This window comes from Lontra canadensis, unplaced genomic scaffold (genome assembly GCF_010015895.1).
Source record: "Lontra canadensis isolate GAN:19392208 unplaced genomic scaffold, GSC_riverotter_1.0 scaffold19, whole genome shotgun sequence".
Lineage (NCBI taxonomy): Eukaryota > Metazoa > Chordata > Mammalia > Carnivora > Mustelidae > Lontra > Lontra canadensis.
In genome coordinates, this window is record NW_022631013.1 from 13,317,059 (window position 1) to 13,342,017 (window position 24,959).

Sequence of the window (24,959 nt, forward strand, 5' to 3'; positions counted from 1 at the left end):
AGCATCCTGTCCCGGATTTGGTAGATAGGAAGGTAAGTTTTGGATGTGTTAAGAAAGGAGAAAAAAAATCACTCGTTTGCGGATTCTGTTAACAAATCTTTACTGTGCAATGACACTGGGAGTCAAATCATCAACATGACAGATGTTTCCTCAGGAACTTAAAATTAGTAGGAAAGACACAGAAAAAAGATTACTGACTGATAGGTGATAGAAAGAAATGAAGAGTGCCAAGATGGGGATGGGATGAGATAATCTTACCTGGGTGATCAGTAAAGGCCTCTCTGAAGAGCAAAGGTTTAAGCTGAAGCCTTAAGGATAAGAAGGAGCCAGTCATGGAAAAAGTGAGAGGAAAGGCAAAAGTATCTGCAAAGGTCTTTGGTATATTTGAAGCAATTCAAGAAGACAGGTATAACTGGAACACAGCAAGCCAGAGGCAGAGTGACAGCTGAATTTGGTGGGGCAGCCAGGAGCCAGGCCAGGAAGGCCTTGGAAAGGTTTGAATTTATATTCAAGTACAATGGGAGACACCACTAGGGTTTGGAATAGGGGAGACACATAATCATCTGGCAAATGGATGTCCGCTGCGTTGTGGGAGTTGGGGAATGGGAGTGCAGGGTAGGAGCAGGTGGAAGGAGCAGTGAGACTAGTTCTCAGGACTTTTCTGGGGGGATGGCCATGAGCTCATTCAAAGGTGAAGAGATACAAGAGCAGTGGCTGGGAGAGAGGAAAGGTACCCAGTTTGAGAGCAAAGTGCAGGGACTGGTAGGTGTGGTGGGAGCCACTGAAGACGGTTTGAGCCACTTTGCAAACCGTGCTGAGTGGGAAGCCAGGACCAGCTTCTGAGCTGAGAAGAGAGGTTGGCACTGCATTTTAGGAAAAGCCCTCTGAGAGACAAAGAATGTTTACTTTTAGCATTTAAAAATTGTTCCAGTAGCGGATATAGAATGGGACTGAAGGATTAGGGCAGGGTCGGGGTGCTGCAGGCACTGTTCAAAGGAAGAGTCCAGAGAGGGAAACGGTGTGGGGTCAAGGAGAGATCCAACCGGGCTATGGTTTCTTGGGCTGGAGGTATTTCCGGTTCATTCATGCTAGGGTCTCTCGAAAGTGTGACCCCTAGGATTGCAGGAATAAAGGGAAGAGTGAAGAGTGGCTGATAGTTTTTATCAGGCCAAAGCTTGGACAAGTCTCCTCAGGTCTTTGAGCCTCGCTTTCTCCGTGGATCTGTAAGGTGAGTTGGATAAAGGGAAATGGTCAGAGGTTAGACTCATTCATTAAAGGTCCAAGCCCGAATGCCCCTGTTGTCTGCTTGGACAGCCAGGTGGTGGTGAGGGCAGCTGTGTGCTCAGGGAAGGCTATGTCGGCTCGTGGGCTCTGCTGCTTATAGGGGAGCCCAGGGGAGGGCAAAGCGCCTAGCCCGTGAGATGAGGGTTGGTTCGACACTGGTCCAGTTTCACAACGTCCAGCCCTTGACCCCCATCAAATCCCCGGGTTACCTGCCACGGCCCTGTGAGGTCGGCGAGCGGCTGCGATTGTAACCCCCATCCGACAGCAGGGGAAACAGGCTCAAACCCGCAAGGCAATACCTGGGCGGTACGCAACTCCCTAGTACCAGCGTGGGTGGCGTGGAAGGCAAAGCCTTCCAATGGCCCCTGCTCGCCGGGATGCCAGGCTAAGAACTACAACTCCCAGAATGCCGTTCAGAAAGGGGGCAGGAACCGGAAGTTGTGCCGGAGGCGCGGCCTGATGTGCGCGGCCGAGTATGTGTGAGTTGAGGGGTTCAGGTACGCTTGGGGCTCGTTGTGGGACCGGCCTGGGGCTGGAAGGGTCTGGCTTGGGACTGCCGCTTCGTTCGTTGGTGGGGCAGACGCCGGGAAGCGGCCCTCAACCGTCTTGTCGCCTCGTGCCCTCCGCCCTTTGGTGCTTTGCCTTGCTGCCTCTCCTCACACTAGCAGCCTGTGGGCCAGGCGGGGCTCACAGGAGGGGTACCCTCGGGCCGGGGGTCTGGGTGTTCTAGTGCTGAAGGTACCAGAGGACTGGAGCTGGCTTCGCTGGACTAAATTTTAGAAAACGAGAGAAGCGTGCAAAAGAGACAGGCCCATCACTTAGCGCCCAAGGATATGCTTATCAGGTGGGATTTGGGTTAGAAAACATCTGAGGCCCCTGCCAACTCAGAAGTGGGGGCGGGGAGGGGTGGAGAATTGATTAGGTTAGGAAGTATTTATTGAGCCTCTGTTATGTACCAAGCCTTTTTCTAGGCATTTAGGGGAGGTGTACAAAGCAGACAGAACACCTGCATTTAACCAGGTGGGATATAGGAATATAGGAATGGGGAAGTTCAGATAAAAAGTAAACATGTGCCATGTTAGATAGTGAGAATCAGAATAGAATGAGACAGGTAGTCATATAATTATTTGGGGGAAGAGCATTGGAGGTAGAAATGACAGCAAGGGCAAAGACCCGGAAGTGGGAATATCCTTGGTATGTTAGGAGCAGCGAGTAAACCAGAAAGTGCAAGAGGACACTTGATGGGGGAGGTAGAGCTTAATGATCAGTATAGAATTGTAAGGATTTCAGTTATGTGCTGTAAGTGAAATGGAGAATACTGCATAGTTCTGAGCAGAAGGGTAACATAATTATCAAACATTTAAGATGCTTTTGTTCTGCAGGGCTCAGTACTGGGTACCGGGGTTGGGCACCTGAATTCTTTTTCCTCTCTTTCCTGGAAGGGCTTACGATGTAGTGGGAAAACAGGCAGACCAGCTGTCATGCAAGGCTGAGTCCAATAATTGAAGCCCTGTGAAGGCAGGGTGGACATCAGTCTACAATCCTCAGCATGTACTATTATATGGGGTGCTTAGTAACTGTTTATATATGATTAGTAATTAATTGAATAACCCTAGTACTCAGTACTGGACCTGCAACAGAGGCTCAGAAAACATTATTTTTTCTTTAAGATTTATTTATGTGTTTGAGAGAGAGAGTACACACATGCAAGCAGGGGGGGAATGGGTAGAGGGAGAGAATCCAGGGCTCAGTCCCAGGACCCTAAGATCATGACCTGAGCTGAAATCAAGAGTCAGATGCTTAACCAAGAGCCATCAGGGAGTGCCCAGAAAACACTTTTTAATGAAGAAATGCTAAATTTGGCCATAGATAATGTCTCATACTGATTAAAAACATTTGTTCCTCTGTGATGCCTCATTTCATGGTTGCTTTCTGAGGATCAGTAGATGGCAAGCTGCTATTCAATATTTACTGAGCTTCTGTTTCATGCCAGCCCTTGTGCTGGCCACTAACAATTCAGAGATGAAAAAGGTGTGGCCCCTGCCCAATCTGCTATATTGTAGACTCCTCTGGTAGTGGTTGGAATTGCCTTCACTTGATTTTCAATATTGCTGTACCCTGGGTTTCTAAAAAAACACCCTCAGGGTATATAGGAACTTGGAGAGAGGAGATACAGGGAGGGGACTAGGAAGAAGGGAATGGGGGTGGTGGTAAAATTCAGTTTAGTTCAACAAACATTTATTCAAACCTATTTGCCAAGTTCTCTATTGTGAGCTGTTACAGTGTTCATGTAAATGTCAGTACACAGTCCCTCCTGCAAAGGAATTCAGTTTGGTGGGAAAGAAGACATGAGCACAGACCTAGTTTTCTAAACAACCGTGGAAAACTCTGCAGCCCCTCCAGCTACTCCAACCCTAGCTCTCTTCTCCTTCCAAGCCAAACTTCTCCAATGAGACCTCCCAGTCATTCCCCAAAAGGGTCTGACAAAGAGGAGGAGCTCAATGAGTATTTATTGACTGAATGAATGAACAAACAGAATATAAAAATGCTACCGAGTTCAGAGGAGGGAAAGCACATGCCTGTTAACAAACTGGCATTCATTTAACAAATGGGTGTGTTTTCTTACCCTAACAAAATGAGGCTGTTAGGTATTGGGCCAGTTTATCTTAAAGATTTCATTTGTTCTTTTTTTGAATGCCTAAATGTAGAAAAATGCAGATGACTGATGTTTGGCACAGTAAGATACGGTCAGTCACCTAAAGGAATTGCCATAACAGGTCTCACTGTCTTTTCTTTAAAAAAAGTATTTATAGTCAACATCACTGTTCATATGTGAATAGCACAGCACTTCTGAAATGTCTAAGAATAACTTTGTATTTTCCTCATTTCTCTAGAAATAATACACACTGCTAAATTTCATGTATGCCATAAGTTCATAGTGATACAGTCAATGGTATAAATATATTAAAATTTGTACTGAGTATTAAAGCATTTCTGAGCAAAAGTAAACTTTAGCTTATATAAAAAAATGAACACAATTTCTAATCTGTAACTTTGAAAATCTAGAATGAAATTTACTTGGCTCTCTTCAGGAATATATCTGGGGGTCATATGTTGTTCACATGATGTGTGATAAATACCCAAAACTGCTCAGCAGCTTACCTTTTTAGAAAAACTAAAAAAACAACACTGGAGGGGTTTGAACAATCTGTATTTCATGAGCAGTTGTTCCATGTCAGGTAAATGACATATGTCTAGTTCTTGCAACAGTCCTGGGATGTAGTAATATCCAATTCTAGTAGAATCTGTGACAAAGAGTTAATAGTTTAGGCTATTATCCTACTACTTAGAGGTAGAAAGCTGAAAAGGCTAAATCCTAAGACTGTTGTTTCTACTACAACAGCCTGTTATGTCTAAATGAAAAACAAAACTAAAATTTGGCCTGATTTTGAACATTTGATGGAGTACAAGAAAACAGTATGAACTCAACACTAAAAATGTTTGCTATGAACATCGGTCAAAACATTAGAGAACCGGGCGCCTAGGTGGCTATCGGTTAAGTGTCCAACTCTTGGTTTCAGCTCAAGTCATGATCTCAAGGTCCTGAGGCCAAGTTCCTCGGTCATTAAAGAATCTCTCCCTCTCACTGTCCCTCTGCCTTTCCCCCTGCACATGTGTGTGCACATGCTCTCTCTCTCTCAAATAAGATAAATACCAAAACCCACAATATAATCCTCGGATACTGCTCGGCCCTGTAGTGGGTAATATTTATACAGTTAATATAAATGCAGTTTATTGGTTTACAAATTTTAGAAACAACCAAGGGGATAGACAAAGCCCAAAAGGATTAGTTTTGATGACACAAGGTAGACTCTGTTTTGAACATGTAAATTAAAGCTTCAGCTTGCTGAAATTGAAACATTGAAGGAAGAAGAGAGATAGAGGGAAAGATAAGGGTGTTTATGTTCAGAGCCTAACCTTGAGATTGTTGAACAAGAAGTAGTAGTTTAAAGATATTCTTAAACATAGTAAAGATGTCTTCTAATAGTTGTCATGACAGAGGTAGGTATTGGACTTACCTTCCTAGGATTAAAAAAAGCTGTAGAGTTGAACAGATTATGTGAAGAAACTGTTTTCAGGCGTTGGACAATAGGCAGGACAAGACTGTTACCCTTGAGAGAAATGAATTTAAGGTGGATTATAGGCCTAAATGTAAAAGCCAAAATTATAAAGTTTCTAGAAAGGAACATAGAATATTTCTGTGATTTTAGGGTAGGCAAAGATTTCTTGGAGGACACAGAAAGCATTAACTATAAAAGAAGAGAATGATAACTTAGACTTGATTAAAATTTAAAATTTCTGCTCAACAAAAAGCAATCTTAAGAAACTAAATAGACAGAAAAAAGGAAGAAAATAAATAGGCCACAGACTGGGAGAAAATATTCTCAATACACATGTCTGATAAAGGATTTGGCTCTAGAAATATGTTAAACTTCCACAGCTCATTAACAAAAAGATAACTTAAAAATGAGCAAAAGACTTGGTCAGAAATCTTAACAAATGAATGACCAATAAATTGCCTGAAAAAGTGCCCAATATCATTATCAAAATAATGCAAATTGAAACACAACTAGGTTCTACTGCACAAGAATGGCATAGATTAAGAACTAATCTATTAGTTGGTGATGTTGCAGAGCATCTGGAAGTCTCCGTTGCTGACAGCACTGTGAAATGGTGCAGTTACCTTGGGAAACTGATGGCAGTCTTTTATGAGTTAAATAGGCAACTATCCTATGCCCCATCAACTCTGCTTACTTAGCCAACGGATATGAGAACATACATCCACAAAAACACTTGTAAGAGAATGTTCATAGCAGCTTTATTCATAGTAATTCCCAAATTGGAAAAATCTCCAATCTCCATCAACAGGAGAATAAACAAATTGTGATACAGTCATACGGTGGAATTCTGCTCAGTAATTAAAAGGAATAAACTTACTAATACATGAAGCAACATGTATGAATCTCAAAACATGTTGAGGGGGAAAATGTCAACATCACTGGTTGAATCCATTTGTATGTTTTATAATAGGTACAGTTAATCTATGGTTATAGAAAAAACAATGGTTGCTTTTGGCTGGTTGTGGGAATGGGATGGAGTTTGACTTGGAAAGTGCAGAAGGCAAGGAACTTTCTAGAGTGATGGAAATGTTCCATATTTTGATGAGGGTGTGAGTAAGAAAGGCCCTAAGCTTTTGTCAAAAATTCATCAAACTGGTATATTCCTCCCCCCACACACACACACATTACTGAGTTATACCCTGAGAATCTTTGCATTTTACTATATGTAAATTATACCTCAAAAACATTTTAAAAGTCAGTATAACTAACAGAAAAATAAAAAATAAGAGGATTTGAATTCTAGTGTTTCATAGGGAGTTGATAAAATTCAAAGTTGATTCACACAGTAACAGAAAGTATATGATTTCAGGTTAAGGAGTCAATTACCAAATGAACTAAAAACATCTGGTTAACAGGTTGCCACTAGAGATGGGAGGGGTTGGAGCGAGGATCATTACTTTGCATTATAACTAGGTCTTTTTTTTATATGCATGGATCGTATTACACAGATTTGCTTTTGCAAAGATAAGAGTTTTCCAAAGATGGTGGTAGCACACTGGACTCAGAGGAGCAGCCAGAAGAAAAGGACAGAATGTTCTTTGTGACACTTAGCTATAGACTAGAGCATTTTATACTCACAACCTTCCCAGGGACTTTGAACAGCACTTTGAAATTATGGCATTGCTTAAGTGTGCCATAGCAGTGGTTCTCCATATTTTCCCACTTCAGCACTTCTGGTGGATATTAATATTCTCAAGGTGACTGTGGCTTTCAGCTGCAGGGATACTTAACTGAGTTGGGAGAGGGAATACATCATTTGGAAAAACAAATTGTGAAACATCACCAGCAACCTGGAAGAATTCTTGTTTACCATACTTTACCATAGTTTTTGGCTAGCTCTTATTCTAGGATATTTCTAGTATTGGACTGCATATAGTACGTGCTCAGTAAATGTTTGCTAGATGAATAGTTTTGAATAGAAATGGAAACATAATGGAGGAGATGACTTTTGTCATTTCTGCCCCACCCTCAATATTGAATGCGTTTAAAAAACTTTTTTTTAAAGATTTTATTTATTTGACAAAGAGAGACACAGCGAAAGAGGAAACACAAGCAGGGGAAGTGGGAGAGGGAGAAGCAGGCTTCCCACAGAACAGGGAGCCCGATGTGGGGCTTGATGACCTGAGCTGAAAGCAGATGCTTAATGACTGAGCCACCCAAGCGCATACATTTTGAAGAGCAGAATAAATGACTTAATTACCTGGGTCTCTACAGTAGTGAATAATTGATGAGTGCTTAGAGTTGTCAGGAACTGCGTTTGTCCAAGAAGTGGATTTAGCTCCCTTAGTACTGAAACATTTCTTTGCTGACCCATTTCTCTGGAAGACACCGATACTTTTCTCCATTCAGTAAATCTGTGTAAATACTTTCCACACTTTTTCAGCAACACAGTAACACTATTTGACATTTGGACATAGGGAAATACCTCTGTGAGGGAAGTAATGTAACGTCTCCCATCATTGTGCCTTTCTCTGACCTGGGTGAAAGGGACAGAAGACAAAGCACATGGACTGGAAGTTGGAAGGGAGTGCTCAGAAAACAGACTCACAAGTGCTGCAGGAGCAAGAAGTCATCCTAGAGGACACGGGCGAAGATAGCATCTCTGAAAGCTTCCAGCTTCTACAGATCGATGTGGAATGCGAGCATCGGGAGGGAGATATGCTGCCCACAGGCGGTACGGTGTGGTGTTCAGTAAGTGTAGCCTGGCTGTGGGCTCTGGGATCATGCATTGTCCCAGAGACCCCTCGTATAAGGGTAGGTCCTAGTAACAAAAAGGCTAGGAATGAGTTTGGTATGTTCCAAAATTGGATGAATTTCCCACTAACTGGTTTAAGGTTTCAGTTCCACTTGAGTCCTAAGAAGAGTAAATCAAGTTCAAGAGGAATTTTTGATACATTTACTTTGGGCACATCACATCTCTTTCTTGGGTCTCCGCTTTCTCTGAACATAATCCAGTCTATTTTTTTCTTTTTTTTTTTGACACTAATATCCTTTTTCTCTCCTAACTTTAAATCTGATTTAAAAAAATAAATAATTTTCGAATATTCATTTTCCATTTTGGTGCTTACAAAGTTCTCAATTTTGTTTTCTGGATAACGTAAGAAAAATGTCCAAAGAAAACAGAGACACTGGGAAAAGATAGTTGCAGCAAAGAAGAGCAAAAGAAAGCAAGAAAAAGAAAGAAGAAAGGCCAATCGTGTAGAAAATTCAGGTAACAATAAATCAGATTGCTGGCATAATCATTTCTATCTTAGCAGACTGGTATCTGCATGTTCCTAGGAGACTAGGAATTGTCGTTTTAAGTAAAAACAAACATCTTGGAGGAAGAATCTATTGTTCTATTTTATTGGAAATCAAAGTATCAATGAAAGCAAAATTTAAGGCTGCCTTTCACATATCTAGTGCACATGTGTGTTTATAAGCTCAGAAGTAGAAGGAATGATAAAATTAGCAGCTAACATTTATTCACTGTTACATGCTAGGTTCATTGCTAAGAATTTTGCATGCATTACCCTAAGGGATAGGTGCTTTTATTATCCCCATTTTATAGGTAAAGAAACTGAGGCTCAGAAATTGAATAACATGCCCAAGATCATGTAGTAATAATTGAATGGGCTGAACTCTGATTTAGACCCAGGAGCGTGCTCCAGAGCCCACACTCCATACCACTCTGCTGACCCCAAATGAATACCTTGCATGAGTTTCAAGTTTCTCTTTATATTCAAAAAGTATTCACTTGGCTGGGAAGATTTGTTTCTTACTGAATATATTCCTGTTTTCCCACTTTTATTTCTTTTTTTTTTTTTTAAGCTTTTATTTATTTATTTGAGAGAGAGCGAGAATGAGAAAGAGAGAGAGCGAGAGCATGAGAACAGGGAGGTTCAGAGGGAGAAGCTGACTCCCTGCCGAGCAGGGAGCCTGATGTAGGATTCGATCCCGGGACTCCAAGATCATGACCGGAGCCAAAGGCAGTCGCTTAACCAACTGAGCCACCCAGGCACCCCGCCCCACTTTTATTTCTTTCTGATATTTCTATTCTAGGCATCTGCCCCCAGCACAGCAAACGTTTTCTGAGATCCTTAACCAAGGAGAGACTTTTGGAAGCCAAACACTCAGGACCAAGACTCTGTATTGATCTGAGTATGACCCACCACATGTCTAAGAAGGTAGGATATCCATTAAGTTTCAAATTCCTGCTTACATGAGTGAGGTCCAGAAGAGAGCAGCTTTGACAAAGTGTATGACCAGTTCCAGCCTCTGTAATTCCATAGCAAACCAGCAAAAAGAGTGGTTTTTTGACACATGGCTACTCTGTTCCAAGATGACTGTTGTTAAGAATCAGGAAGAGAATAGATATCCTCTGGTTTAGTTTGCAAAGTTTTATCTTATCTTCTCTTTTGAGCCCCACACCATTGCCTCTGTGTTTATGGTGTCCACAGTCTAGATGGGGTCTTTTCATGTTCAGTCCTCCAGAGATGAAATCTGGCTTTCTGCTGGGAAAAGGAATACTTGCCTGGTTGCATGTGGGGAGGAGATGACCTGGTGGGACACTTTCCTGCAACATATGTGTTTTAATCATTTTCCATTCACCCTATTGTGAAGGAGGGATTCCACCCTAGGGTTCTAGGGATGGCTGAAGAATACACATTTGACATTGGACAGGTAAGAGTGATAGCGGTTTATTAGTCACTTGTACTCAGCGCAGGGGGGATGACACTGCATGCTAGGCAGGGCCATGTGGGGCTCCACTTGGGAACAGAATGAACAACCAGGGGCTGTGGAAGGCAGGCTTTGTAGTGTCATGAGGGCAGAATATCCCCTTGGTTCCTACAGGAAGATGTGATTGATTTGCTGGGAATAACTGTGGGCTAGCAGGGAATCGAAACCTGGTACTTGGGGATAAGTAGTAACTACGTTTGGACCTTTGATAGAAAGGATTGTTTAGCTAGGGGACCTTATCCAAGGGAGCAGAACTGGGAGAAGAACTTGAAGCTGGGTTTTTCAGGTCCCACCTGGTTTTACAAGATGTGTAGGCAACACACGGTAGTGGGCCTTCGTTTTAGGCCTTACACCACAAAATGGATTTTTCTGTTCGCCAACATCTCTATTATATGTGCTCCTGTTTGCATGTTTTTCAGAGGAATCAGTAAGACTGAAGATATGGGGTTCTAACATGGAACCCCAGCCTTCTGAAAAGGTCAACAAAGAATTTTGTACTGTTTTTATTAATTGAGATATCAGATTAAATCAAACCCAAAGTGTTTTTTCTCTCCTCAGGCCATACTGTGAAACTACCTTTCCTTAGGGTTTTATCTCTGAATCAGGATGGAAAGTTAAAATTTCTGATCCTAGTACATCACCAAGAGTTAGAGAGAAGGTGCTAAGTTTATCTGATGAGTATAAAAAAAAATGTGTAGTAATCTAACCTTTTTAAAGTGAATAGTAAATATCACATGGTAAGATTTTAGTAATGAGCTGAAAGCACAATTCCATATACCTTATTAGACATATAACACCAGGTCCAGAAGGAGGGAGAGTTCTCAGTCTTTCCATTAACTGTTTCCAGGCTAGTATCATTACCTTCACTTTGATCTGTAAGGTGTGTGGCATGCATTTTACTTTACTACATGAACACACATAACACATACTAGCTCCTAGAATAAAAGGGACCATTCTAATTCATGAGATTTCCCAGAGTAGCATTCAGTGAACTTAATGAGTAACCATTTGTTGATAATGAATTTAGAAAGAATGGGCATGTTTCCAATCTAAGCTGTCCTAATTTCTTTGAAGGAATTAAGTAGACTGGCTGGACAGATTCGAAGGTTGTATGGTTCAAATAAAAAAGCCAGCAGGACATTCTGGATCTACCTCACTGGATTCACAACAGACAGTCCCCTATACGAAGAGTGTTTGAGGATGAATGATGGATTTTCTAGTTACCTGGTAAGCTTCATTGTGGATATTACTTGAAGTGTCCTTTGAGAAGTAGGTTGTGTGGTAATAGTAAATTTTTTTAACTGTTTCATATTTTGGTATAAAAATGTGTGAATTATTTTCACTGTTGCAATCTAAAAAACTTTAGATCCTCTCATCAGTTCTTACATTTCCAAACTTTCGTCCTTGCACTGCATTGGCAAGCTAATATTACCAGTCTCTAGGACTACGTTTTGTGTCTTGTGTATCGTATGCTAGACTCCAGGAATGTTTTGGGGAAATGCCAAACCTTTCTTATTCATAGTAGTGCAGGAATTGGGAACATGAGTTATAGGGGAAGAGAAAATCCTTATGGTAGGAGCATGGATTCGAGATGAGTTTTAGGGAATACTTAGTTACTTTTTACCTCTTGCCCTAGGGGCTCATGAATGTAGTGATTATAACAGAGACTATAGACTATGGACTATAATATAGATAATATAATATAGGCTATAATAACAGAGATTATAACAGTCCAGATCACTTCCTAAGAAGTGCCACGAAAAGTGTCTCGTGTGTTTGTGTGGCATAACTGGGCCTGGTGGTGTGAACTTTCCTAGGGAGGTCTGCAGAGGCAGGAGCGTGAGAGGTACCCTGCGGACCCCTGAACAGTTAGTTGTGGTCACTGTTACCGTCTGAACAGTCTGTCCTATAATATAACCATTTCCAGCTTTTCTTCTCTCTGCGTGTTTTATGCTTCTTGTTTGTGAGCCCAACAGACCAACTCTTAGGGCTACGGAGTTCCCTTGCTTTCCCGTCTTCATGCCTTTCTTTGGTGATTCTCCCCATTTTCAGTGCTTCTTCCTTTTTGTATGTGTCAGTCATTCTCACCTCTCTTTAGAAACCAAGCTCTAGCATTCCCTTCGGTAGAAGGCTGACCCTGATATTATCACTCCCTCATCTGTCGTCCTGGGGCAGCCTTCCTGTACATCTGTTAGGGTCTCTTGTTACTCTCTGTCTCATTTTGTAGGGTTGGGTATCGTCCTTTTTACTTCCCTCCTCAGCTGAGCACTTTCTGAGAACAGATTGTCAGACATGTGTCCCGTGGATGCACACAGGGCCATGCCTAATAGAGAATAGGTGCCTGGTAACTAGTTGCTGCAATGTGGGCTACGTCGTAACCTAGTTCACACTACATTGGATTATTTACATTTTTCAGCTAGACATAACAGAGGAAGACTGCTTTAGTTTATTTCCTCTGGATACCCTTGTGTACCTGACTCCTGACTCAGAACACGGTATGTACTTTACTGCATGGATTCATGTAGCACTTTGTTCTTAGGCCTGTGTTTGATTATTCCTTGTGTCAGAACTTGTTAAAGCCACCCAAGGTGTATCCAAAAAAAAAGAATGAACATTAATTGCACACATCTTGGGGTGAATACATCACTATGCCTTCGGTATGTGCTGCTGCGTGTGCACAGCTGTACAGATGTAGGGTCTCCGGCCTCGGCTGGGCCTTGTGAGCTACCTGGCAATCTTGCCCAATTTCTCCAGTCAGCTCCCTTCCTTGGCCTCTTGGATCAATGTTAGATACCTGTTTTTTCCAGAAAATCAACTATTTCACATAATTTTCAAATTGATTGGTATCCAGTTAATCTTAGTATTCTTTTCTGATTATTTCAAATTCCTCTGTCATTTTAATTTTGTCTCCTTTCTGAATCCTAACATTGATTTGAATCAACTACCTTTTTTTGTCTTTTCAGAGAGTGATCAAATCTGTTACCTTTTGGTTTTCTATTTCATTAAGTTTCTACTTTTATCATTAATAATTCTTTCCTTTTACTTTCTTTGGATTTAGAAACTATAAAACCAATTTGATCTCAATGGCCTTCATTTTTTCATTAGCTCTTGAAGATATTGATCTAAACAAAGTTTACATCCTTGGTGGACTTGTGGACGAAAGCATTCAGAAGGTAAATGTACATTTTAGACCTAACAACTATATTTTGAAAAGCGGGGCTTACTTTCAGAGGCAGCTGCCCTATCGTAATCTTACACAAAAGGCCTAAAAACGCAGAGAATAGGAAGAAGGACCCCATCCTGCCTAGGTTGGCCCTTCCACTGAGGCTCCCTGTCATCGTCAGTGTTACCCATCCCCTGACGTGACAGTCCTGTTGGGAACCAGAATGGGGAGTGTTTGGTAATTACATAAATAGCCATGTTGAACACCTTTCTTCTCTCCTCTTTTCAGTTCTGCAAGGGTAACTCTGATCTTGACCAGCGGAGCATTGACTCACAATTCTTACCAGCTATTTTGTTCTTTGTGAGAAAGGAGTTTGCTCCTTCTTAGGCCATCTTTTCTGCTGACATAAGACTTATCTCATAATCTCAATGTCAATAGGACTGTCCAGATTTCTTTTGTTCAGTTGAAATTTTGTTGGAATAATTGGAGTTTTGAAATATGTTTCCGTAAACATATATATATATAATATATAATACATATATATATTATATATATATAAAGATTTTACTTATTTATTTGAGAGAGAGAGATAGAGCATGAACAGGGGTCGGGGAGAGGGAAAAGCAGGCTCCCTGCCAGGGAACCTGATGCAGGACTCATATATATATTTTTTTATTTATTTTTTCATACCCGTATGAGATATATACACGTTTAATACAGATGATACTTAACTGAATTGCATGCATTCTAGAAAGGTCAGTGTTCCATGCCTCAATAGTGATAATCTAAAAAACAGGTAGGGGGGGTGGAGGTAGAATTCTAAGAATGCCAGCTATTAAATGAGAAATACATACTAGAATTTGAGAAATTGTTTTTTTGTCACTCTGAATGCGAGACATTCTGCAAGACAATTGGACCACACTTTCAAAAAAGCCAACAGTATGAAAACTAAAATAGTTAGGGGGGCTGTTATAGGTTAAAAGACATTAAAAAGACATAACAGCCAAATGCAGTCTCCCACAACAGAGTGACATCCCCTTTTTTGAGGCAAAGTCTAGCGGGTCAGTGAGCAATGTATGATCAGTAGATGTGCGGTTTCAACACACTGTCTTATCTTTCTGGCAGTATTTAAATTGAAAAATAATTGGCATAATGATTTGCCAGAGGTATAGAATTTTTTGGTTATTAATAAGAGAATTTGACTTCCTCAGAGAAAGTATGCTGAGCACATTTCTTCAAGGGGAATCGTTTTATCTTTAAATGTTTAGAGAACAGAAACTGGACTGTGAGCATTTCCAGGGCAGCATCCAACAGTCTCCTACTAACTTGGAATTCTTGTACTCCAGTTCAAAGTGATTATAAAAGAATAGACTTAAAAAAAAAATCATAGACCAAAAAATAAATAAATAAAATCATAGACCTTGTAGGTACAGGAGTGTTATCCTTCAAGGAAGTCTTTTGAGCAGTTGTACCTTTATTTTCTCTGACTTGCATTACATAACACATTTTGGAAGTTCTCTCTTGGAATTGTGTCTCATGTGAGTCCGAGAAGCAACTAGTCCAGTGTTAGGACCTGCTGCTCCAGTTGGTTAGATCTCGCTCAAAGTGGCCAGTCAGTTACAGTTACAGTCCTGTAGGAAAGGATACCAGCGAGCACAAATTCAGAAACATTTGGCCTGAATATTGAAGAGACTCAAGACATAAGTCGTGGTCAAGGGAGAGGCGACAGAACTGAGACTACTGGAAGGGTACAGAGCGGCACGATCACTGCTGTTGACAACCTGAACCGCCTTCTTGTGGAAAAGCCATTTTACTTGCTTGTTGTGGCCCCAGGGAGATGGAACCAGGACAAATGAGCGGAATGCTCAGGGAGAACACAATTTGGCTATCAAGAATTTCCTTTCTGTACTGTGAAAATTGGAATAGGTTTCCCCAGGATGCATGGAACTCCCTGTCACAAGGATTGTCCACTTAAGGACAGAACCCACTTGGGAAGGAGGCCACAAAGGATAGACAAAGATTGGATGGATGTTTGGAGTGGGGTAATTAACTATTGAGGCCCCTTCCAAACCCAAGGATGTTAATTATCCCAATATCTAAACCTTTCTTTTTAATCCTGAAATTATAAGTAGGTAGATGATCTTTCCAGAGCCACTTACAAGATAGCAAATATAATCTGAACTTCAGTTCACGATTCAGGGACATCTTTAAAGGGATATTAGTTACTCTACTCCGATCCTAAATGGCCTCAGATTTGGCGGGTTTGGTGAGTTCTTAGGGCTCCTTTCTGCAGTTTTCAGAGCCCTTCCTTTTAATTGGACTGTGTGCTCTCACACCTTAATGCTGTCTTGTTGCTTGTGGTGTTTCTGACTTTAATCCTGTCTCTCTTATCTCTAATTTGCTGCTGCCGAATGGCTATAAGCTGAAAACTCCAGATATCCAGAATTGTGTCTAACTGAATTAGAGTCTGGAGTGTTCTCCTCTGATTGATTAGACTGCTTCAACTTCTGGATGCATATTGTGGCTGCAGATATGCCTCTCTTGACTTACTTCCTTCTTGGTTGATAGTAGTAGTAAATGGAAACTAGTGGATAGATGAGTCCCAAATGAAATATTTGCTGCACAAGCCGTTTCTTATGTGGAACAAGTAAATACTCTTCATTATCTGAAGTTTCTTCCATCTTGCCATAGGCCACTGATTTTTAATACACTTACCATTTAATTATGATTACAGATGGAAGTTAGAGTGGTGGTAAATGGGTTTCTCACAATGTGTTATGCATATTACAACGAGAATACCTTTGTCATTTTTAAAAGAAAAATATTTAACTATGATTCACAGAAGGTGACATTTCAGAAAGCCCGAGAACATTCCGTCAAGACAGCCCGCTTGCCAATCCAGGAATACATGGTCAGACACCAGAATGGGAAAAACTATCATTCAGAGATACTGGCCATCAATCAAGGTACTGCTGACATGGCCCACACTTAATGTGTGTTAGTGCTGGTGCTACTCCTTTGCATTGTGTGGAAGTATAAATGGCGTTAGAAGCAGGTAGCCCTGCCCTGCCACCGGGACTGGTACACTCAGATTATTGCACGCACTTTGTGACAGGTACTCTGGCCTTTCGGAGCTATTTTTCATTTTCTTCTTAGATCCCAACTATGTTAAAGATGGTTGAAATTTGTCCTGTGGTCTAAAATGCCCTAGATTCAACCCATCATTGAACAGTGAATTCCTAATTGTCCTTCTTCAGTCCAGGGGCATCTCGGCTGCTCCCTAACCCCCTCTCAGCCATGTCAGGGGCTCTCCTTTGTGTTCCCATTATACTGTTTCCCTCTCAGTGTCGCAGCACTGTCTGTTCACAGGCCCATCTCTCTCCGTGTGGGGTGAGGTCCTTGTGGGGAAGTGGGTCCACGTGTAGTGCAGAGAAGCTTGTTGAATGACATAGTCCAGAACACCCCTTTCCTCACTTGTCCTTTACCAGTTCTTTTTCCTCCGTGTGGTCACTATGTTTTCTTTTTACCCTTCTCACAGTATTTGATATCCTGTCCACATACTTTGAGACGCAAAACTGGCCTGAAGCACTGAAGAAAGGAGTTTCTTCCAGAAAAGGCTATGTTCTTCAGAACTCTGTGGATGATGGACAGCCTGAGAAGCTGCCGGAGGCAAAGCTGCTGGAGGTGTCTTGACTGAAAAGCAGAGCAGAGGCTGGTGATGGCACACACTTGCCTTTACTTGTCATCTTGGATCGCCACTAGAATTTAAGTTACTAAGAACAGGGACCACATTTTATGCTCTTTTCTATCTCCCATAGTGCCTAGCTCACAGCAAGAGCCCAGATATGTTGACTATGTAAAAAGTTTACATAACAAGAAATTAGCCCTCAGCTACATGGCTTTGGATGTATTCATCTTTTATATACCTATTTGTGAAATACCTACTCTTTAGAAGTAGCTTAACAATTAAATAGTTATTGTTATATTAAGAGTTTTATTTTCACTCAACTGGCATCATAATGTTGCAGCACTTCCTCTGGCCTCCTCTGATCGTGTGGATTTTCCCCAACTCAGTAGTACACTCTGCGTGTTTTGCAGGATCAGCCTGTCCTAACCTACCCTGCTTTAAACCCCCATAACACTTTGTTCCCACTTGTGATTCCTACCCCGTCTCTCCTGCTCTGAGTATGGGAGTGGAGGGTTTCTCTCTTCCTTAGGGTAGCCTCCTAACAGGACACTTCATGGGAGTATCTTCGTATCCTTCTGATCCTTGTACAAACTAGATTCTTCATATATATATGTAACTAACAGGTCGAATTGAAAAGTAAAAACACAGTAGTAACTCTAACTTAAAAATAACCAGAAAATACATTGCCTCTGATACAAACATGGTGGATAACCTCTCATTACACAAATCTCAGTGATCCCTTTCCTCATTTCTTAGTTACATGCAGTTGCTTCAGTTACTCCAAAAACTCTTCAGTTTACTAACCACTTTGGGTTAGTAAACTTGAAAGCTAAGCTGTTAGCAAATTCAGAGACTGTATTTTAGATCTCAACTAAAACGTTACTGCTCTGCTCTGTCTCCTCCCCTTCAGAATTGAATCCTTCAGGAGCTATTATCTTTACAAACTGGATCAGTGTCTTTTTATTAAAAACAGCCCAGTCTTCAGGAAACATCTTTAGGAATATATAATGCTCCTTGGTTTTCATCACCATATTGAATGAGTTCTATAATCTCTGTCTTCCAAGAAGGGACCTCCTCTGGCTAGGCTCCAGGGGTAACTCATACTCTCAGGGAGGTCTCTGCCCCTCCAGAACCTAACCTGGATCATCTGCCAGGCTTCATTTTCACCTCTAAAGGCTTTTACCTCTAAAGGCTTTGCTTAAAACTCCAAAAAGCATGGAAGAATTTCCTCTCCAACTCTATCACCTCTTCAAAACCTAGACATGTAGTTTTGGACTTGGCTTCAAGATCCTCATCAGTGTTATTTATAGAACAAAAAAGTGGACATACCCAAAATATCCTGTAACATGAAAATGAAATACAACTATTGCAATTTTCAATAGCACTCATGAGAAATACATTAAATGTTGTTTGAAGTGGACAGAGTACATTACAAAGTAGCATATAAAATAGAATCTTGTAATTTCAATTTGAAAAATACATAGACTATCTATAGTGTATTTGCTTCTTTATGTATTCTACGTTTTCTTTGGTGAACATGTTTCACTATTATCAGAAAATAATTATTTTAATGCTTACTTCCAGTGTATTATAAAAGCTGCACTTTAGCCAACCTAAAGGAGTTAACAGCAAAAAAACCCATAATATTTTTAGTAAACTTTATTGTAAAGAAAAAAATACATTATTATTTTATAATGATTTTTCTCACCCACAAGAACATGGGTGGCAACTAGTAACATTTTTATAAAAATAAGGACTTTGGTAAGACAAAATGTACATTCACATTTTGTCTTCTGAACATTTAATGAGAGGTTCCCCTAAAAAATTTTCCCCAGGAAACCCATAGTCTCTTGGGTCAACTGACCCATAAAAAATTCCATCTAACTTTCTGCCAATCTGGAGAAGATCTGTTTTCTTTGATCTGCTGTCATGTGTTCACAAGCTTCTAAAATGTTTGCCAAAATTAAGGTCTGCTGAATGGTTTTTGCCTTAACCCATATTCTTCCATTCATCCCAAATACTATCTCCAGTGGGTAGAGTTTTCCCACTTCCTGTAGGATTTCACAATCTGGAGCCAGGAGCCTGGTGAGGAGATGGAAAGAAAACTAAATTGAAGAAAGTGGTAGGGTGTGACTCAACTCTCCTTTAAAAGAAGACTCCTAGTTTCTGGACAGTTCTCCACAGTTATTCAAAATCCCACCCTCATCCAAAAACAAGGCACATGACTTTGCTGCTGCCCCCTTTCATCCAATCACACTTTGGATGTATTAATTCATCTTTTATATACCTATTTGTGAAATACCGTAAGTCACAACAATAGGCTCTGTCCTCTACAAAGAAATCAAACTCCCTGTGTCACCAATTTTACAAAAAATGTATAAAGTTCTTCCCATATACTGTCAGAGCACCTTTTTTCTAGGCTTAAGAATCACAGCTTTTTTATTATCTTTGGTTCTAAAAGAACAGTTTAAGCTGCTTTTCCTGACCATGTAAGTTATTCCCTGGTATTAAATTCAGTACTTGGAGAGAAGCATTGACTTTCAAACCACAAGGGTGTTGCTTGACTAATAACATGCTTCTCTGTCTTAATTGTCCAAATCAGCAGAATAAGTAAGGAAGGAAGCATCCAACACTGAGCTCTGAGGCTCAGGGGCTCTAGGAGTAAAGTTCTTTCGTAGGGCACAGCTTTTGGTAGGTAAAGGTCTAACTACCTAATAGAATCTACCTCTGGGAACTATTAAATCTACCAGGACAGAATAGCAGGAGCCTTATGTGAATAAGCTTTTAGAGCACATCAGCCCACCTGCATTTGAACCCCATTACTAGAAAAATCTGGTTATTTTGTACAATTGTAAATTGCATCTGTATGTAAATGACTTAAGAGGAGGAAATGCCAGTTTTCATATCTGGATTGAGTATAACAGCTATAAGGAACAGCAGACTTTCTGGGAGAGAAGCCCAGACTCCATACATATCAACACAAAAACTATACCATCAGATACATGTGAATTTAATGTATTCACATGAAGAGAGAATGGGACTAAATGCATGAGTTTATAACTGTGCTAAGAATGGACACTGATTTTTAACTTTGAGGACGTTCAGACATTTTTTACAAAGAATCCGAATCCCAAAGATGAGCCAGCTTTCCAAGAAGGTATAATTTTAAAAGAAGATAGGCGAACCAGAAGGCATCAGGACTTACTTTCTAATTAAGCCCAAAGTCACTTTAAAAAGCAGACCATCCTGTCCAATCACACCCATTCCACTGGCTCGTCCACAGCTATCAATACAGACCATCTCCGGTTCCATATCTTTATTAGCAACCACAAATTGGCCATAGATGAGATCTCCAACCTAAAATGATAATTTGAAAACAGTTCATTTCCTCTCAGCAAATCACTCCCCCACCTCCTCTTTTTTTTTGGTTAAGATTTTATTTATTTGAGAGAGTGCATGAGCAGAGGGGAGAGGGAGGGAGAGAAGCAGACTCCCCACTGAGCAGGGAGCCCGACTTGGGGCTCCATCCCAGGACCCTGAGATCATGACCTGAGCCAAAGACAGATGCTTAACTGACTGAGCCACGCAGGCGCCTCTCCGCAAATCATTCTATGGTGCTGCTACGGTTCCTTCTCATAGGCAGCAATGCCAACCCTTGATATTTCTGCGGCTAACTGACTGACTATCCTCCAGAATACCCACACTCTGGAGTTGAGTCTTTAAAAAACGCAACATGAAGGGACACCTGGGTGGTTCAGTAGGTTAAGCATCTGACTTTCACTTGGGTCTTTTTTTTTTTTTTTTAAAGATTTTTTATTTATTTGACAGAGATCACAAGTAGATGGAGAGGCAGGCAGAGAGAGAGAGAGAGAGAGAGAGGGAAGCAGGCCCCCTGCCAAGCAGAGAGCCCGATACGGGACTCGATCCCAGGACCTTGAGATCATGACCTGAGCTGAAGGCAGTGGCTTAACCCACTGAGCCACCCAGGCGCCCCTCACTTGGGTCATGATCATGGTGTCCTGGGATTGAGTTCCACATCCGGCTCCTTGCTCAGCAGGGAACCTGCTTCTCCGGCCTGCCACTCTTCCCACTTGTGCTCAGGCTCTCTTCACAAATAAAATCTTAAAAAAAAAGAAAAAAAAAAAAAAGGCTACATTAAGGTGTGTACCCTCTTCAAACTGGGAGCTATCTCAAAGACAACATCCTCTAGGGTTATACCATCTGATATAGTAACCACTACCGACATGTAGTTATTTAAACTTATATTTAAATTAATTAAAGTTAGATATTTGAAATTCAGTTCCTCAATTGCATTAGCCATATTTCAAGAGCTCAACAGCTGCATGTGGCTAGTGACTACCATTACCAGTGAGTGTGGATATAAAACACCAGCATTACATAAAGTTCTAGTAGATGGCATTATCCTAGGGAATTACAGAAGATTGGAAACTCTTGGCATGCAAATTTTTCAAAGTAAAATGAACAATGGTAATTCACTGATACTTCATGCAAAACTTAAAAACCTCAGATGGGGTGCCAGTGGCTCAGTCAGTTAAACACCCAACTCTTGATTTTGGTTCAAGTTATGATCTCAGGGTTGTGAGATGGAGTCCCACAGAGGACTCTGCCCTCAGTGTGAGATCTGCTTGAGAGGCTCCCTCGTCCCACTTTCTCTCGCTCTCAAAGAAAAAACACACACCTCAGAGCTGAACTTCAAAATGATGAAACAAAAGGAATAGAGGAGAGAGAACTTGTTCTGTTCTATATCTATTATTCCTTGATGACTAGCAACTAAAGAGAAACAAAAACATTCTTTGTATTCAGAAGCATTTGGTCTTGGAGGACACTGGGGATATACATATAAGTAACAAAGTTCAGGGGCACCTGGGTGGCTCAGTGTGTGAAAGCCCCTGCCCTTCAGCTCAGGTCATGATCCCAGGTTCCTGGCTCTCTGCTCAGTGGGGAGCCTACTTTCCCCCCCACCCCTGCCTATCTCTCTGCCTACTTGTGATCTCTGTCAAATAAATAAACAAAATCTTAAAAAAAAAAAAAAAAAAAAAAATATATATATATATATATATATATATATATATATATGAAAGTTCATTTAAGACTTTGTAAGTGCTAAAGTTATAAGAAAGGTGACTGTAGATGAAGAATGGTTTTACAATGGTGGTGGTGTTTACCCTTGTTCTCCAAAAATAAGCATGTGTTCCAAAGGCTAAGGGGAAAAAGCAATCCAGATAGAGGCAACAGCTTGAGGAAAGGTACAAGAGCAGTGACTTAGGAATTCAGCAGTGCTATTGAAGAGTTCGGGGAGGGGGACAGTTCAAGCATGGCTACATAGAAGATAAATTATAGATGGGGGAAAGACTTCTGGAGTATAATGCCAATAAAATCTGTAGGCTTCAAAGAAACTTTTCTTTCTTTTCTTTTTTTTTTTTTTTGAGAAAGGGAATTGTTTGAGGCTGTCAGCTCTCAAAAGCCTGGATGGAAGAACAAAAGTATACAAGCAGGGATGTTAATGAGGTCACTGACCAAGTCTAGTCAAGAAGTAGCTAAGGTCTGGGGGTGCCTGCATGGCTCAGTAGGTTAAGCTGATGCCTTCAGCTCAGGTCATTATCTTAGGGTCCTAGGATCAAGCCTCAAATCGGGTTTCCTGCTCGGCAGAAATTCTGCTTCTCCCTCTCCCTCTGACTGTCCCCCTGCTCGTGCTCATGCTTTCTTTCTCTCTCAAATAAATGAAATCTTGAAAAAAGCAAAAGTAGCTAAGGTCTAAACTTGCAAAATGGGATATACATGGATGAATGAATAGAACATCAGAGATAGAAACAAAGAGGATCAGTAAAGGTTAAGCAACTAAAGACAAATGAAATGTTAGTGAGAAGGGGCAAAGAAACCATCAAATTTCTGGGTGGACAAAGTGTGGCTATGCTACCTGAAGATTCCAAATAGGAAAACCTGAGGTATCAAGACTGCCCCTCTGTCAGCTCCAAGAAGAGATTATTGGGAAATAGGGATGTGACTTAAGTCCTTGAGATGCCAGTCCCAGGACTTATCAGGCTGCATGGCTGGCTGATATGGCGATCTGCACTGTTTATCCCTCCTACCTCCCCAAGCCTATGGCTTACTTCCTTGTCCAGTGAATATGGACATAACAGATAACAACAGAGGGAAGAGATATAACCTTTCAACTCAGTAGACACGAAACCACCCCCAATATAGCCAATGTAAAGTAAGTATGTGACTCTGGTCCCAGGGCTAGAGCACTGGAAGGAACTTGTGGAGCCTGAGGTGATTACACAGATGTTCAGAGATCACCCCAACTGGGAAAATAGGTCATGCTTAGGAGACAATTCAGGTAGGCTTCTGGATATTGTTATACTTTTCCTATTTTTGAAACCAAAGGCTCCCATCATTACCTGCACATTGGGTCTGTTTCTTTTAGTTGCACCTTCAAATGCCAAGTAAGACAAAGATGCTGGTTCACTCCCTCCAACATCCACTTTGAATATATCTCCAGATTTAGCTGTCACTATGCCAATCACATGGTCTCCTTTCACTGGGACATACTACAGAAGAAAATAGAATGAAAAAACAGCCATAAATGATAATCATTTCCAAGATATCTTGGAAGGTATCTTCAGGAAGTTCTTAGTGGTTACTTTACTGTCATTAGTGTTATTTAGAAAATATTTTGAAATTCAAATTTACAAATTAATACAAATCAACAACAAATCTGATATGTTACGCTCAGTAAAACAATCACATCATTAACTCTCTTTACAGCTTTAATACTCTGTTCATTTCAGCCAGTATTCCCATACATCTTGCATTCTTATCAGAAAGTCCCTAGAGCTTCTGCTGGCATAGTAAGTCTAGTCGTACAGGGGATCCTACAACCGAAAAAGTCTATTGCACTGTTAGTTTTTCCTATATTAAAGTCCTTATTCTAAGAGAAATTTAACTCCCTGGAACATCCACTCACTGAGTCTGGATTTCTGCCGTTTGGGACTCCAAAAGATAGGTCTGGTGCTCCCTGGCCTTTGAGATTTTGAATGAATGACCGTATTTTACAATCCTTAAACCCCCACACGCCAAGATTTCTAGTCTCCTTTCTCTCCTGGTCGCCCTTCTCAGGCTACGTTTCATTTGTTCACAGTGTTCTAAAGGGGATGCAGAGGAGGACACATGACTACGGTGGCTCTAGACTAGCATTAACAGAGAAGAGGTCCACGGCCCCACCCCCGCCTCTTCCCAGAGCGAGGATATCAGTCCTCTCCGGAGTCCCAACTCACCCGTTTCTGCTGTGAGTCCACCCAGTAAACGCCACCGCCGCTGCTGCCGCCGCTGGGCTCCTTGTGACGGAGGCGGCCGCACTTGGTGACCAGCAGGCGGTCGCCACTGCGCCGCAAGCCCGGGCCGCACACAACGCGTCCCCGGGAGCGCGTCCCCGTATTCAGGAGCAGCGGTCGCTCCCCAGCACCTCCTGGGCCTTCAGCGTCCTCCTGCTCGGGCAACAGCAGTTCCTCACCCGGGAGTACCACCTGATCTAGCATGGTGCGCGCCGCCCGCGCCCTGTCTCCCGCAACGGATTCGGTAGTAACACCCGCCGCCTCAGCCATATCGGGAGCCACCAAACGCAATTTTCCGCTTCCGCTTCCGCCTCCGCGTCCAATCGCCAGCCTGCCCACAGCTTTCCGTTTCCGGTAGTAGAGATCGATCGGTATTGAACCCGCGTCTGTGAAACCTGATCGCTGTGCGCTGGGGTCCTGGCGAGGTGGTTATGATTAGGACTCTCGCCCGTCTCCCATCTTGCAGCCTTTCTGCAGAACAGTACGAGAAACACGGCTTAAGGCGGTGGCAGATCCCTCACTTCCGCTGTCTCGGGTTGCACCGCAGGATTCTAAGACGCTCCTACGTA

The 24,959-nt window shown here is 41.6% G+C and overlaps 2 protein-coding genes across 10 annotated transcripts; one reads left to right on the forward strand and one right to left on the reverse strand.

The window, feature by feature from the left end:
- The first annotated feature begins 1,715 nt into the window (after positions 1-1,715).
- TRMT10B (tRNA methyltransferase 10B) lies at positions 1,716-17,330 on the forward strand. Of its 9 annotated transcripts, none has more exons than XM_032860631.1 (10): positions 1,716-1,781; positions 7,959-8,156; positions 8,568-8,676; positions 9,507-9,631; positions 10,068-10,127; positions 11,259-11,411; positions 12,601-12,679; positions 13,290-13,357; positions 16,190-16,313; positions 16,886-17,330. In XM_032860631.1, the coding sequence occupies exons 2-10, from the start codon at positions 7,971-7,973 to the stop codon at positions 17,038-17,040; spliced, it is 1,059 nt and encodes a 352-aa protein (XP_032716522.1). In that variant the 5' UTR covers positions 1,716-1,781; positions 7,959-7,970; the 3' UTR covers positions 17,041-17,330. The 9 variants fall into 9 exon arrangements, with proteins under 9 accessions (XP_032716522.1, XP_032716515.1, XP_032716517.1 ...); XM_032860624.1 differs by having other exon boundaries at positions 1,717-1,781; positions 7,953-8,156; XM_032860626.1 differs by lacking the exon at positions 1,716-1,781 and adding an exon at positions 1,850-2,128 and having other exon boundaries at positions 7,953-8,156.
- A 1,348-nt stretch (positions 17,331-18,678) lies between these two features.
- On the reverse strand, positions 18,679-24,694 carry EXOSC3 (exosome component 3). Its single transcript, XM_032860634.1, has 4 exons — positions 24,334-24,694; positions 23,458-23,607; positions 20,241-20,392; positions 18,679-19,117 (listed from the first exon to the last, which is right to left on the reverse strand). Exons 1-4 carry the CDS (start codon positions 24,658-24,660, stop codon positions 18,916-18,918), a joined length of 831 nt encoding a protein of 276 aa, XP_032716525.1. The 5' UTR covers positions 24,661-24,694; the 3' UTR covers positions 18,679-18,915.
- Positions 24,695-24,959: the final 265 nt, after the last annotated feature.

Coding starts and splice junctions, on each gene's coding strand:
- TRMT10B (XM_032860631.1), top strand. CDS start 7,971: ATGGACTGGAAGTTGGAAGGGAGTGCTCAGAAAACAGACTCACAAGTG. Junction 8,677..9,506: donor CAATCGTGTAGAAAATTCAG/GTAACAATAAAT, acceptor TTTCTATTCTAG/GCATCTGCCCCCAGCACAGC. Junction 9,632..10,067: donor CCCACCACATGTCTAAGAAG/GTAGGATATCCA, acceptor CCTATTGTGAAG/GAGGGATTCCACCCTAGGGT.
- EXOSC3 (XM_032860634.1), bottom strand. CDS start 24,660: ATGGCTGAGGCGGCGGGTGTTACTACCGAATCCGTTGCGGGAGACAGG. Junction 23,608..24,333: donor TGGACTCACAGCAGAAACGG/GTGAGTTGGGAC, acceptor TTTCTTCTGTAG/TATGTCCCAGTGAAAGGAGA. Junction 19,118..20,240: donor ACTTTGGGCTTAATTAGAAA/GTAAGTCCTGAT, acceptor TCTCCTCACCAG/GCTCCTGGCTCCAGATTGTG.